Source organism: Corella eumyota, chromosome 3 (genome assembly GCF_963082875.1).
Source record: "Corella eumyota chromosome 3, kaCorEumy4.1, whole genome shotgun sequence".
Lineage (NCBI taxonomy): Eukaryota > Metazoa > Chordata > Ascidiacea > Phlebobranchia > Corellidae > Corella > Corella eumyota.
This window is the reverse complement of record NC_137492.1, coordinates 881,131-897,146: the sequence shown is the minus strand read 5'-3', so window position 1 is coordinate 897,146 and position 16,016 is coordinate 881,131. Positions and strand designations below refer to the sequence as shown.

At 31.7% G+C, this 16,016-nt stretch overlaps 2 protein-coding genes across 2 annotated transcripts; both read left to right on the top strand.

Moving 5' to 3' along the window:
- Positions 1-461: 461 nt before the first annotated feature.
- Positions 462-8,694, top strand: LOC145744978 (uncharacterized). The gene is made up of 18 exons (XM_082562960.1): positions 462-534; positions 1,118-1,281; positions 1,650-1,800; positions 1,947-2,134; positions 2,734-2,893; positions 3,212-3,360; positions 3,442-3,604; positions 4,050-4,210; positions 4,650-4,803; positions 5,240-5,276; positions 6,057-6,231; positions 6,833-6,993; positions 7,290-7,461; positions 7,581-7,654; positions 7,712-7,898; positions 8,171-8,305; positions 8,408-8,507; positions 8,576-8,694. Exons 1-18 carry the CDS (start codon positions 462-464, stop codon positions 8,692-8,694), a joined length of 2,523 nt encoding a protein of 840 aa, XP_082419086.1.
- A 492-nt stretch (positions 8,695-9,186) lies between these two features.
- Positions 9,187-15,726, top strand: LOC145744772 (WD repeat-containing protein 37-like). Its single transcript, XM_082562713.1, has 9 exons — positions 9,187-9,376; positions 9,868-10,067; positions 10,650-10,781; positions 11,525-11,625; positions 12,566-12,744; positions 12,945-13,152; positions 13,539-13,689; positions 14,294-14,443; positions 15,040-15,726. The coding sequence occupies exons 1-9, from the start codon at positions 9,298-9,300 to the stop codon at positions 15,232-15,234; spliced, it is 1,395 nt and encodes a 464-aa protein (XP_082418839.1). The 5' UTR covers positions 9,187-9,297; the 3' UTR covers positions 15,235-15,726.
- The last annotated feature ends 290 nt before the right edge of the window (positions 15,727-16,016 follow it).

Genomic DNA, 16,016 nt, shown 5'->3' with positions numbered 1-16,016 from the left:
AATGTTACTCTATGTTTAGGTTGTAAAGTCGTTTTTCCAGATTAGGGATAACCAAATTATAAAAGTTGTTAGATTTTATTTACGATTCGCTTATAACTTATGCATTTGTTTTCTACTTTTTATCACATTCAAGCTATTTATTAACAAACGATGTTTGTTGATTCAAAAACACAAAAGTTTGTGCTACTTTATTTCCCCTTAAGCCCGTGGGAAAAAATGAACTTCTGCGGGGAAGTGAGATCTCATTTCCGGTTAAAATTTCATTTTGTTTCGTGCTTATTGAAAGCTACGCAAAATTCGGCGAATTTTTTAAGTTTTTAATAGTTTATATAATTAGTTAAAATTTTCTTGTAATTAATGTAGAGATATTGCGAAAAGTTTTAAAAGTTAAAAAAAGCATTTTGTGTGCTCATATATTAAATTTCATCATTTTTAGACTGTGACGTCAGAGGAAAGATAGGATGACGTCATATAGTGATGGTTTTAAATACGTGATTGGAATAACTTTGTTGTTAGTTTGTGCAATGTCAACAGGCGAGTTAAAACTCTGTTTATTTCTTAATTTAATTCTAGTATTTAGCCATGACTTTTAGTTATTTCTTAGGTCTTAAGTTAGATTCCTACTTCAGGTGATAAAAGATGTAGATTGTTATACATTTAATCACTGTTTATTTGTTTGAATCTGACATATTTCAGGGCCTTGTAGGGAAGCATAAACGCAACTTAAGTAAAACTCATAAAATAAATCATAACGTCAAACATATCAATGTGTTGACCGGCAGCTTGGTGTAGTTGTAAGAACACTTGCTACACCACACATGGGTTCGTCGGTTTAATCCCCATTGAGCTCATGCTGTAGCGCCCTTGAGTAAGGCGCTATAAACGATATGAACTCCTGCTGAGCCAGCACTTAATCAGCAGCATAAATATCGGACAATATGTTTTATTCTTTATTAGGGAAGGTTGTCCTGTTAATGTATTTAACTATCTGGGATTAATGGCAAATAGTGTGGCATTGGTGCGGTTTGAACCCGAGACCTTTCGGCTCATAATTCGGTGCCATAAACTGTGCTAACGAATAGATATAAAAATAATTATTTTAATTTTAAAACTTCAGTTGATTGTGAAACTCGTCGAATGTTCGTCGATATTAGAGACGGGAGGGCGAGAGAAAGAACGATCTCAAACCCTTCAGTTATTATAAGAGTTACAGCTGAAAACCAAGTCAGTGTCGGAGCACAAATAAGTGATGCCATTCTACCTGCTGGAAGTTATTGTGCAGTAAGTAGCAGAAATGTGTCACATATACTTTGGTCACCAATAAAACCATCAGAAACGGCATCGTGGTGTAGTGGTCAGAAGACTTTCTACACTTCATAAGGTTCTGAGTTTGATTTTCAGTGATCTCATGCTGTAGGGTGCTATAAACGGTATAAACTCCTGCTGAGCCAGCACTTAATTAACAGTTTAATTATTAGGCAATGGTATTCTATAATATCCTAAACTGGAAAAGTCAACTCGAGACTGGATCAGGATAACTTATGTTACTCTATGTTTGGGTCGCACATTCGACTTTTCCACATTAGAGATAAAGATATATACAAAAAATGTTGTATATCTTAACATAAACATTTGTATTTTAAATTTAGATTTTTCAAGGCACTACAGCAGATCATAATCTAATCATGAATTATACATCATCAATAGCAAGCGCTAAATATTTATTAATTCATAATAAACGAGTTTATGCTGTTTGTAACGGACCACTTCCCATCTTCGCATGTTTCAACTTTATTCCGTGTAAGTCTTGGGTTCGAATCTCGGTTAGGGATATTTAAATTTTTGTTTCATTTTTTTTTTTAATTCTTTGCAAATACTAATACTTTTATAAATCTTGGGTCTCACAAATCGGTTATTACCCCACTTTAATATTTTTTATGTTTTAGTTCAATTTGATTGTGTTGGATCTTATTTAAACAATTCGATTCATTTTTACAACCTCCAGTACTCGGGCAACTTTTTCAACACCTCAAGTGCGCCCACTGGCGAGAACTTAGTATGTGAAATTGAGTTGGAGTCGTTTGATGGATGGTTCATCTTTTCCGACAATTCTGCTAACCCGGACCTTATTCAGGTTTCTTGTTATATTCTTTACCCATAATTTGGAAAGGTCGACTTCACGACCTAAATATAAAGTAACATTTGTTGCCTCGATTCAGACTCGAGTTGCCTTTGGCAGTTAGAAATATTATTTAGAATGTTTATCAACAAGTGTGGTCACCGCCAGCGTGGTGTAGTGGTCAGAACTCTTGCTACACCACACATGAGGTCGTGGGTTCAATCCCCACTGATCTCATGCTGTAGTGCCCTTGAGTAAGGCGCTATAAACGATATAAACTCCTGCTGAGCCAGCACTTAATCAGCAGCTTAATTATCGGGCAATTATAATCTATAATATCCCAAACTGCCAAAGGCAACTTGAGACTGGGTTGGAGTAACTGATGTTACTTTATGTTTAAGTCGCGCATTCGACTTTCCCGCATCGAGGATAAAGATAGATAGAAAAAAAAAGTGAATAGTTTTTTTTATGTGTTTTAAGTTATTTTATAATTTTAGGAATGTTATATTGCTTTTTAAAATTAATAAATTTATGTTTTTGTTTTGGCACTTTTAAATTGAATGTTATTAAAATAATATCATTATATATTTTATGTAAACTTTGTTTTTTTTTAGTTTGTAAACAAAGACGCGGAAGGAAACGTGTTTGATAGTTTGATTGGAACAGAAGGAAATAATTATTATTACCTTAAAAGAGACGATCCTTTTTTAGTTCAGATTATCTCCGATGCGGGAAATCATGAAATTTATTCACAATCTTTGTTTACTGTTGAACGTAAGTTAAATTGAGACTTTAAAATTGAAAAATTAAAACTAAAAAAAAACTAAAATAAAAATTAAAAAATATTAAAATTTTAAAATAATAAAAAAAAAATAAAAATTAATTAAATTAAAACTTTAAAATTAAATATAATCAAATAAATTTAAAAAATTAATAAATTTAAAAGAAAAAATAAATAAATAAAAATATTAAAATAAAAAAATAATAAACTAAATTTAAATTAAAAATAAAATAAATTAAAACTTAAAAGAGTGTTGTCATATGCAGTAGATAATAGTAAGACTTTTTATTTAAAGTTTTTAATTTTTTAAGGAGATTGTTTTATGAATATTACGGAGCCGTTTATAATTTATTCGCCGGAAAATTGCACGAAGTTTGCCGCCAAAGTTCAACATGCAGGCGGGCCCTGGTCGGCTCGGTTGTACAACACTTATCTTAACGATTCACAAGGACAATGTTGGGTAAATATCTCGGGTTCAAATCCCGGTAAAGGCAGTTTTAAATCTTCTTTAAAATAATTATTAAATAAAAAATTGTTTTAGTTTTACGATGGTAACCATGCCGACTATGGTGACGTCATTGGCGAGTTTAGCGGCGACGTCATCACGTCGGGTTATGTTTCGACGACGGGGGAGTTTATGTTTGTGAAATGTGTCGCCATCAACGAAACCTTGCCCGTGGTGGGAGTGTACGCAGTCTATATCAGTATGTTTATGACGTCATTTAGCTGTTGACGTCACTTAATTCGGTTTAAGTTTTATAGTTGACAACTTGAGTTTTTTGTGGTTTAGTTGTGATTTTCTACATACTATAACTGCTGGATTTGATGCCAACTGCTTCCATGCTGTAGCGCCCTTAAGTATGGTGCTATAAACGGTATAAACTCCTGCTAAGCAGCGTGGTGTAGTGGTCAGAACAATTTCTATGTTACATGAGGTCGTGGGTTCAATCCCCACTGATCTCATGCTGTAGCGCCCTTTGGGTAAAGTTATAATCTATAATATTCCAAACTGCAATAGGCAACTCGAGACTGGGTCGGAGTAACTGATGTTACTCTATGTTTAGGTCGCGCATTCGACCTTTCCACATCGAGGATAAATAGGTATGAAAACAACTATTTTTTTAAAATAAACTATTTACTTCCATCTAGCGGTCGAGGATTGTGGATCGTATGTGGTGACATCAGACGAGATAGAAGTAAGCGAATCATTTCAGAACACAACTATTTGTCAGTGGCTTTTATACGCGCAATATCCTTATAATGGAGTTCATGTTGAGATCGACTCGTTGGATGGATCTGACCTTCTTATTGTAAGTATGACGTCATATAAGTATCTATGACGTTTTTGTAAGTTTATATTTGATGTAAAAGGGTCAACTTTACAACCTAAACATAAAGAAATATTTGTTACCCTGACCCAGTCTTAAATTGACTTCGACAGTTTGGGATATAATAGATTATAATTGCCCGATAATTAATCTGCTTAAGTGCTGGCTCAGCAGAGGTTTATACTGTTTATAGCACCACATCCAAGGGCGCTACAGCTTGTAGGCGGTGGGGATCGAACCCAGTACCTCATGTAGTAAAGCCAAGTGTTCTAACTACAACATTATGCTACCAACCAAATTGTGGACGCAGTTTTGCGGTTTGTTGATTCAATGTTAAATTAATTTGTGGTGTTACTTTTATCTAAATAATCATCTCCTTGTCACTAACGCTCAACGGTTCTTTAATTGTTCTGATCACCAGATTGTTGGGGATAATATCACCAACTCAGCAACTTACAGTGGGGACCCGGAATACAACATGGATTCAAGCTTTGACGTCACAGGTCACGTGGTTTATGTTCAATATTACAGTCCGGGTGGAACGAGTATTTCGGTAACGTTCTCAGTAAAACGAAGTAAGTTTACTTTTTAAATTTTATAGGAAAAAGGGTGTTGTTGTGTCGTGTTTAACCTATCCGTAAACGCCTGGCTTAATGACAAATAATGTGGCATTGGTGCGGCTCGAACCCGAAACCTTTTGGTGTGTTAAAGCTATTTGTAAACGCCGGGCTTAATGGCGAATAATATGGCATTGGTGCGGCTCGAACTCGAAACCTTTCTGCTCGTATTGGTTAGCTAAACCAAGTTGTGTTATATGTGTAGATAAAAGTAAGCTTCCAATAAACTTGCAATTTATAGGTTTTAAAATAAACAAGCTGCTATTTGTAGTTAGCAGTTTAACGCTGTTAAAAATATTAATGTTAAAATGCAGCCTGAATAACAAGTATTCACTAAAAGTTTTAATAAATATTTCAAATTAGGTTTTTATTTTTTTAACTTTGTTATTAACAGAATCCGAAATACGATGTCAAACCCATGCTGAAATCACGTGAGTAAATCATTTTAAATTTTTAATAATAAATGATGTTGTCGTGTTAGACAGTTGAGAATTGTTAGACAATTTATATGTTGCAAATCAATCTTAAAGGCACTAACGGTAATTTAAGAACACTAATAACGGTAACTTCAAGGCATTAACGGTAAATTGTAGGTACCAACTATAACTTAAAGAAACTAACGGTAACTTTAAGAAACTAACGGTTACTTAAAGCCACTAATAACGGTAACTTTAAGGCATTAACGGTAACTTAAAGCCACTAATAACGGTAACTTAAAGGAACTAACGGTAATTTAAAGCTACCAATAACGGTAAGGCACAAATGGCAGGGCTTTAATAGTAACCTAATGGCACTATAACGGTCACTTGAAGTAAATACGCGGAATTTGAGGAAACGGAATATGAAAGAAGCTAAAAAAGGAGAGGTGGAGTCTTAAAAAAATAAAACGCGAAATCCGTTGACTATTTATTTGTATTTAGGTCGATATTATTTTAGAAATTAAACTGCATCACCCAAAAGAGGGTTATGATAAGCTGGGGGTTAAAAAAAGTCTTTATGTTGGTATTTGGGTATTAATCAAATGATAACATCCTTAAATAAACTGGCAACGGAATTTTCTTGTTTTCCGCCTGTTCTAATTTAGGATTCCGCCTTTTCGTTTTACGCTTTCCTTCAATTTTCGTTTTCTTTAGGCAGTAACTGTAACTTCAAGGCCCGAAGTATATAACACTCACTGTAAATTTTAAACAAAATTGAACAATGTTTAACAGGGTAATTCACGATGATGCTGACTTAATGACCGCGTTCATGGGTAAAGAAATGGTAGTGTCGGACAACTATGTTTTAACATTAGAACAAGTGCCTATTTATTGTCGGCCGAAGATCCAAAATCATCGATATGTTAGTTTTAAGTTTAACTTATCAAAATGTGGCGTAAATATTTCGGTAAGTTTTTTTTTTAATTATATTAAATGGTAATTTTAAGGTTATTAATTAATTGGTAAATTTTTTGAAAATCAGACAAATAATTAAAAAATCACCGTTTGAGGTGCGAGGTATTTCGTGTGTTGCGACTTATGTCTAGTGATATCAAGTGTGGTGTAGTGGTAAGATCACTTGATACATCACACATGAGGTCGTGAGTTCAATCCCCACTGATCTCATGCTGTAGCGCCCTTGAGTAAGGCGCTATAAACGGTATGAACTCCTGCTAAGCCAGCAGCATAATTATCGGACAAATAAAATCTATAATATTCCAAACTGCCACCGGCAACTTAAGACTGGGTCGGAGTAACTTAAGACTGGGTCGGAGTAAGCAATTTAGTTGTTGTAATACGGTTGCAACTCTTAACTAATATTTGCCTGCGATAACTTACCCGCGCACCAAAAGCAACATTTTTACTTTTTTTATACCTCTAATTTGAACATATATAATCGTCTATTAAGCTCTATTTTATATAACCCTGGACACACATATATATCATCTACTAAACTTTATTTTTATCTGAAGACTTTTTATTATTTTAACTGGATATTATATGTACAGGAAACTATAGATGAATATATTTACCAATATACCGTCCGAGTTCTCCCTAAAATCAAACCCCATCTTCCGATATATCGACATATTGATGAAACTTTAACTTTTACTTGTTTGTTTAAGAAAGATGCCTTAGCTCAAGCTAATGCCATGGAAACAATGCCAACGTAAGTTTGGGTTAAAATTTAACAAAACCTTTCTTTTCATTTGTAATATTTAACATTTTCTTTGGGGGGGGGGGGGGCATTTTTAGGGGGGTATTTTACAGTTATTGGGGGGGTATTTAACTTTTTAGGGGGTTGTTTAACATTTTTGGAGGGTATTTACCATTTTTTGGGGGGTTATTTTACAGTTTTTAGGGGGGTATTTAACATTTTTTTAAGGGGTCTTTAACATTTAATACATCATAGTATTTTAATAACAATCTTCACAATAAAACTCAAATTAAGATTTTTTGTTTAAGTGTGTTCCCATATTTGATGAACACTGCGGCAGGTTTGTTGGAAGTTAGTTTCCAACTATTTTCCGACTCCGATTTTCTTACAAGATTACGCGCTGGCAGCTCCAGGATCGAAGCCACCGATTATATCTACGTTGACGTCACAATGAAAGAATTCGAAGGCATGACAATGAAGGTAAGTGACGTCAATATATCGACATAATTTTCAATAAAAATAAATTAAATTACAAACTTAAATTGTTTTATTATCTTTTAAAATTGTTTTATGACGTCATAATGTCTTGATTGTTACAGACAGCGAGATGTTGGGCGACACCGACTTATAATGAAACCGCTGGCACTCCAGAATACAACATTATCATAGACGAGTAAGTTAAATAACTTTATTGTCATCAAACAACGATCAATTATGACGTCACACTCAGGTGCCCGGCTGACAATGGAGAAGAAGGAGCAGACGGGATCCAGGTTCTAGTGAACGACCGCCCGGCCAGCTTCCAGTTCCAGTTTTGTTCGTTCCAGTGGTTCAACGTGAGTGAGGAGGATCAGATGATCTACCTCCACTGCGAAGTCAACTTCTGCGACGATGACGGAGAGTCTTGCGTTCCTAAGGTAATGTTACGTCATAAAGTATATCATGTGACATAAAAAAGTATAAGTTGTGACGTCATATACTGTGTGATGAGACGTCATGTTGTTAAAGTTGTGACGTCATATATTGTATGAGAAAACGTTAAAAATGTGACGTCATAAAGTATACGATCTGACGTCATATAATCAAAGTTGTGACGTCATGTGTAGTGACTTGTTTTCGTTTGTTTGATTAAAGTCATGACGTCATTATTATTTATTTCGGATGACGTCATGTCTTAAAATAATTTCAGGCTTGTTCACCGAACCGGAAAAGACGCGATTTGCACGACGATTACATGATGTCACGTGACCTGATGAAGGAGAGTCACGTGATCACGCAAGGACCAATCTTCGTGAAGAGCAAGAAAGACGATCCCTGTCGAGGGGTAAGTTTATACAAACCGGGTTTTGGGTTCGATTCCCGCTGACGGTATCGTTTCAGGTTAAACTGCTGGGCTGTGAATTTGATCTTTTTTTTTTTTTGTCAGAGTTTTTGTTCCGATGTTTGTACAGTGAACTTACACAACAACCCAATTTGTTCCTGTTTACACGGAAGGACTTTATTGACGGATGACGTCACTTGTGCCGGTATGACGTCATTAAATTTACCTCAATTTGTTGAATGAAAGAATTAATTAATTATTTTTTGTTTTTAGATTTTGAAGATGTGAAACTTTTAGTAAATTCAACAAATTTTGAAAATTCGATTTTAATCGCGTTGGTTATGACGTCACTGGTTCTATTTGGAGCTTTAATTTCGCGGTTTTTATCATGAAAGTGACGTCATATTAATTAACAATATGGACTATTATGTCATAGTAAACCAACATTGTTTATATAAAAAAACTATATTTTTTTTAGCAGAAATTTACGAAAATCTAACATTTATTTATATTTGTAAAATATTAAATATATTTATATTTGTTCGTTAATATTCCAGATAATATTTTTGAAATGCAATAAATTTTCGCTGGTGCTTTTTTAAAAGGACAATTTAGTTGCTACGACAGGTCGAATCAAACTGTTTTCTAAACTTTTAAATATAAAATGTTATATTAACTTAAATATTACTCAAACTAATTGATTTACAATGTTTTAAATACATTGCACAGGTTTTTAAATAATAATCAAAGGTATATAATAGTTTTTGTGGTAAAAATTTACTTTGAAATCGAAAAAAATGTTTTTTTAATCTTGACATTTTAAGTTACAACTTCTGTTTTCGAAATTTCTTAGTTGATTACAAAACATTTTAAAGGCTTAAGAAAACGTGCTTTAAATTTCAATAATATTTATTTAAAGTTTAGTTAAAAATAAAATGAGTTAAGTAATTAGTTGTCGCGACTATATTTTAATTACTATTCACTTAAAATTTGAAATGGATTCGCAAAATAACAAGAAAGACGAAAAGAAAAATTCGATAAATAAAGAAGCAAATTATTTTAATAAATTACGAGGTAAATTTTTAAACTTTTATATTATTTGTTAAATATTTAATTAAAAGATGATAGTATTATTTATTCTGTTTAAAAAGTGTTTATTAACTGCTAACTGTATAACAAGACCGGCAGCATGGTGTAGTGGTCAGAACTGACTTTCTACAATACATGAGGTCCTGGGTTTGATTCTCACGATCTCTTGTTGTTGCGCCTTTGAAAAAGCGCTTTAACTGGTATGGACTTCTGTTGACTCAGCAGCTAAATTTTTGGGCTATTATAATCTATATAACATCCCAAACTGTCAAAGACAACTTAAGACTGGGTCGGAGTAACTGTTGTTACTCTATGTTAAGATTGCGCATTCGACCTTCCCACATAGAAGATATAAACATATATAAAATATAACCAACAATAACTGCCTTAAACTAGGTCTTGGTAACCAATGTTTTCTTTAAATTGAAATATAATGTTTCTACATCGAGGATAAATTTACAATAATTTTTATTTAGAAAACAGCGATGGCCTTCCACGAAGATTTAGGAATCGGTTGCACGGATTATTTGAACAAATCGAGGAAGAATTCGGGGATTTATACGAAGAAAACATGGAGTTAAAGAAAACTATTCTTAAGTTAAATGAGAGATTGAATTATCTTGATTCGCAAACATCTGATAAAAGTGACCATGTTGATGGAGGAGAAATAGTGAAAGTAAGTTTGTTATTTTATGTTAAATTTCATTAATGTATCGTATTGGTAAAACTTTTTTACTTAAAAATTGATAAAGTTGGTGTCACTGAATACAAAAATGGTTTTAAGTTTAAATAATTTTACTTACTTTTTAAGTAATACAACTTTACAATTAAATTTATTAAAAAAAAAAAAAGGAATGTTCTGTTTCTTACTACGCTAACTTAGGACTTTCTACATCACACGAAAAATATGGTAACCTGGTTTTTGATGTTTAATAATGTTAATATTTTTTTAAAACTAAATTGTAAGTACCACAGACATTTTTTAAAAGTTCTAAAGCCATTTCGTGATTCGGTGTCAACCATACTAACATGCTATATACATCACTTACAAAATTGCAAAATTTTTTAATATAACACTTTAAAAAGAAGTTATTTTTCTATTTTTTTGTTTCAAGGCTTTTTAGCATCAAAAATATTGAAATACATAGTTTTGTTTCATTCCAGTATTATCTTAATACTTCTTTTTCAAAATCTCTTAATCAATAATTTGTTAATTGATTCAAAAAAAATAAATTTTTACAATTAAATTAAATTACAGACAATGAAAAATAAATCAGGTTTGAGTTCCAGTCAATTATCCCAAAGGTTGAAGACAACTTACAAAACCGGAACAAGCAAACTAGTTTCGAGTTTTAAACCAACCGCTAGCATCACTTGTAGAGTGGCTCAGGTAATTTAATTTAAAAACCTAATTTTTTCTTATTATCTTAGATTAAAGGTGGGCACTAATCCGTTAAAGGTGGGCACTAATCCAATAATGCGTTAATTGTTAATTACCGAAGTTAAATTTTTCGATAAGTTTTACTTTTTAAATTAACTTTAAAAATCGTTAATGGACCTGTTAACTTTTGTTAAATTGTGCTTCCGTTAAATTAAGTCCGTTAATTTAATATTTTTACAAGTATACCATGGTAATATAAAAAATAAATATGTTTTATTTTGCCGTTTATTGTGTTTAATCATTTTAATTTTAAACGATATATGCCACTACCATCTGGCCCCTGTTATTTGGGCATTTTTTTTAGTTTTGAAAACGTCATTTAAACTTCTGTTCTTTAAAATAAAATATCAACTAAGTTTAAAACTGCTGTTTTTTTTACAAAAAAGAGGTCGTTTCTTTGTTTGTTTTATCGATAAATTCTGTTACATTTTGTTTAATTTAACTTATTAACGTTAACGAAGTTAATGTACTATGTAACAAATTATCACTTAACGAAGTTACTTTCTCGGTTAACTGTGCCCACCTATGCTGACGAGGTAATTCCTACAAGTTTTTGATAACATTATTTTTATAGACGCCATATCTTATCAATATCTTAATTCACAAAATATTTGTGGTACTACTTAAAACCTTATCAAATAAGATTTCTCGTGATAAAACATTTTTTTTCATACTTATTTTTTTAATGGCAGGAGTTCAAAGGACACAGGGATGGAATTTGGGATGTTGCTTCTTCTTCTTTTAATTCTGAAGTTCTGGGAACAGCGTCAGCTGACCAAACTGCTAAACTTTGGTAAAAATTTAAGATTAGAAAAACTGTTTAATATTTAAATAAAATTAAATTTTGTGTATATATATATATTTTTTGTAGAATTTTTAACATTAAACTTTTACTATGCATACTTCCATTACTTCATCATTTATTTTAACTTCACCATTGTCTTATCCCTTTCCTAACTGTTTATTTTATTATTTATTATAATATTCAACATACTGTTAACTCTGTTTCGTATAATTCACATTTATTTTACCATTTACTTTATTAACTTTACCAATTCCTATATTCTTTACTGTACTGTTTTTACTATATATTTATTAGGGATGGGCTGAAATCCAAATTACTCGGATTCGACGAGTCCGAGTATTTTGTCACGATACTCGGCCGAGTCCGAGTACTCGGTTATGACGTCATTTAAACGTATATAACTGTTCACGAGAATCTTTCCCGCATAATTTTAAAACTGCAAAATTTGCCAAAAAACACGTATTTATGGATTATAAAGTGTTTAACGTTGGCAAAACTACTTGGCGCTGATAGCAATATCATTTTAAGTCCAAACGAAAATGTTTAAGTCTCAAATTTATTATGCGTAAAATTTAGTAAAAAAAGTGTAGTAAAAAGTGTATTAGTTGCGCAATTGTTGCTTAAATAACGTAATATAATTGAGAGTAGATTATAAATTATTAGAAAAAGGCAAACCTCGTGTTTTTTATGTTTAGTAAATCGTATACGATCTTAAATGACAAATTATTACTCGGCGTCCGAGTACTAAAAAATGCTCGACGAGCACGAGTATTAAAATATGCTTAATACTCGGGCCGAGTACTCGGACTCGGATTCGATTGGCCCATCCCTAATATTTATATACTATTTCTTTTCTTTTCATTTACTTGCACGCAACCACTTATCACTCAAATATATTTTAAATTTAACGAAATTTTGAATTCGCTAGGAACCTCAACACAGGTGAATGTATTGCAACCTATCGCGGTCATAATGGCTCAGTAAACTGCATCAGATTTCATCCCGATAAAAACCTCGTTCTAACAGCCAGTGGGGACTCTACCGCCCACTTGTGGAAGTTTGAAACCAACTGGAAAAGTGAAGAAAATCATGTTGATGCAAATAACGGTTTGTAATGGAATTTTATTTGGATTTTTATTAATTTATTAAATAATTATTCAATTATTCTTATAAAATGCAGGTACGTAGTGTTTTAAACTCTTAATTTTTACTCCTACATGTTATATTTAATACTTAATGCCTGCTTTTGTAGTCTATGAATAAACGTTTATAATAAACAAATTAGACTGAATAATAATTTTTTTTAGAAACTTTGAACCAGCAATCAACTGAGTATATGGTCCCACTTTTACGCACCATTGCACACCAGCAGCCAGTGGTTGGTTGTGATTGGTTGATGGATGGTCTTCAATTTGTGACAGCGTCGTGGGATCGAACTGCCTGCTTGGTTGACTCTATGACATCACAAACCGTTCTTACTTTGAATGGACATGATTTACCTCTTACTTTTGTCAGGTGAAATTATCTCAAAATTGTTTTTCAATTTTTTTTAAGATATTTAAATTTATTTTTTTGGTGAGTATTGGTAAAATATTTTTACAAGGTTTTTGTAGGCTTATTACTTAATTAAAGACAGAAAAAACTAAAAGATTAATTGAAACCTATCATGCATGGGTTAAAGTAAAAATAATCAATATTTTTGTTTTTACTCCATTTTAAAACGTAAATGTTTATCTTAAGCTGCTTATGTCATGTTTAGCTTGGATTTAACTAATGAGAATTTATCATTATTTGTTTTTATTTTAATTTTTGGTAGTTTCAAATTGTTTTCATAAAAAAATTATTTATCAGATAAATTATGATTTAAAAATCAAATAATTTAAGTTTTTTTTTAAATTTAGCGCTCACCCGAAACATAAACTGATTGTGACATCATCACGAGATTCAACGTTCCGGGTCAGTGATTTCAGGGTGCCGACGGTTCACACCGTTATTGTGGGTCAAGGTCATTCACAGTCAGTGTCATCTGCCGTGTTTACAAACGACGACAAAGTAAGGGTTGTTACTGATTTGTGAACTGTTAAATTTTTATTAAAAACTTTTTTGATTTTTGTTTTCTTTAAGGTTTAAGTTAAATATATTTACCTACATTATTTAACATGCATAAGGTCACCATTACTTTAATATTAGAATTATATATTTTTATTTAATAATACTTTAAAGCTGCAAAATTGTGGTAAAAATTAAGGTAAAAAATTTCACTTTTATCCTGAACATTAATCCTTGTTTTGAGTTACTTCTATAACAAAATTTATTTTTATCTTAAATTTCCCTGTATTTACATTGAAGATATTTTTATCTGTGTTTTAAACATATTATAACTATTCAAATCACTGATCTCATGCTGTAGCGCCCTTGAGTAAGGCGTTATAAACGGTATGAACTCCTGCTGAGCCAGCCCTTAATCAGCAGCATAAATACCAGGCAATTATAATCTATAATATCCCAAACTGCCACAGGCAACTTGAGACTGGGTCGGAGTAACTGATGTTACTTTATGTTTAAGTCACGCATTCGACTTTCCCACATCAAAGATAAAGATATATACAAAAAAAAAATCAGATGTTTTGAAACATTTTGTTGTTAAAACTCACAGATAGTGAGTGGCAGTGATGACCGTTGTGTTAAGATCTGGGATCTCAAAAACATGCGAACTCCGCTAGCTTCAATCAGGTTCGATTCAGCTGTAAACAGAGTGAGTGTTTCAAACAGAGGAGTGATCATAATACCTCATGATAACAGACAGGCAAGAATTATTTTTAGGTTTTATAAAAATAGTTTTAAAGTTAGTTTCTGTTTCTCTTCAAAGAAACTCAGTTGCTATATTAGTAATACTAGTTCATGGCTCGCTCTATTAGATTTTTCTTAATTGTTGTAATATAGTCACAACTTTTACCTGATATTTGCTTGCTATAATTTACCCACAATACACAAGAAAGTCTATAAATTTTGCTTTATTAACTAAGCTCTATTCTATTTGCAGATATTTTACAATAATTCTATAAATTTATTTTTATGTATTTTTTGTGGTTATCAGCATATGTTTTTATGTTACATATATAAAAAAAAATTTTGTAATTGATTATCTTTAATGTGGAAAGGTCCACTTCACCAACTTAACATAAAGTAACATTTGTTATCCTGACCCGGTCTCAAGTTGACTTTGTCAGTTTGGGATCTTGTAGATAAAGATTTATATCACTCGATAATTAAGCTGCTGGTCAGATGTTGGCTTAGCAGGAGTTCAAACTGTTTATAGTGCCTTACTCAAGGGCGCTACAGCATGAGAGCAGTGTTTTTTTTATTAAATTATGTTAAACATTTCCTAATTTTTACTATTAGGTGAGGTTATATGACACTAACGGTAACAGATTATCGCGTTTACCTCGGAACGAGCGGATTTCTCATCGAAGAGTCGTCACATCAGCTGCCTGGGTTGAGGGAAATAATCCTAGTATACTAACTTGTGGCTGGGACAACCTGGTTATAAACTGGAACGTGAATTTACCTCAGAGTTTATCCTCAAATTCAAAATAACGTTGCATCGGGTAAATATTTATTTCTACAATTTTTGTTCCATTTAAAAAAAATTTGTTATTAAAAGATTTTTTGTAAGAATAATTTTTGTTGTATTGCAAGTTAATGTTATGTCGTTTTATTAAAGTTAATTAACCATATTTAAAACTTGACTAACTTTGCGAAAGTTCCAAATTTTACTTCAACGTAAAACCTTTTTTATTGAAAAAGTTGACAATCTGTTATTTAATATGCCAACATGTTACCATCAACTTGATACACTGTGTGCTATATACTTGCTCAGTTGTGTAAGTATTAGGAAACCTTATTAAGTACTGTCAAAATTTCTATATAAAAATGCCATTGTAAGCCTGAATTTGCCAATTCAAAATACTCATGTTACTGTTTCCTATTTATTGCATTTAAATATTAAAGTATTTTAAAATATTTAGCTACTTATTACTAGCTGCTGGCCTGTATTATTCTTATATGATGTTATAAGGTTCGATTATATCCAGATTTTTATTTATTTTTTTTTAATGTTTTTTTATTAACATAATTTGCAAATAATGTAAGTATACCTTTGTTTTAATATTATGATTGTTAACATATTTTAAAGGTTATTGGAAAAGATTTTATACATAAATTAATTAATAAATATTGGTAATTAACATTTTTTATAACTAAGATTTATGGTTTAGTTAAAAAGTTTTTTTTTCACTGTTTATATTAAAGTGTTATTATATCGAACTTCCAAGCCAGTTGGTTTAGAGAATTATTTATTGAAATTTTAAAACTAGTTG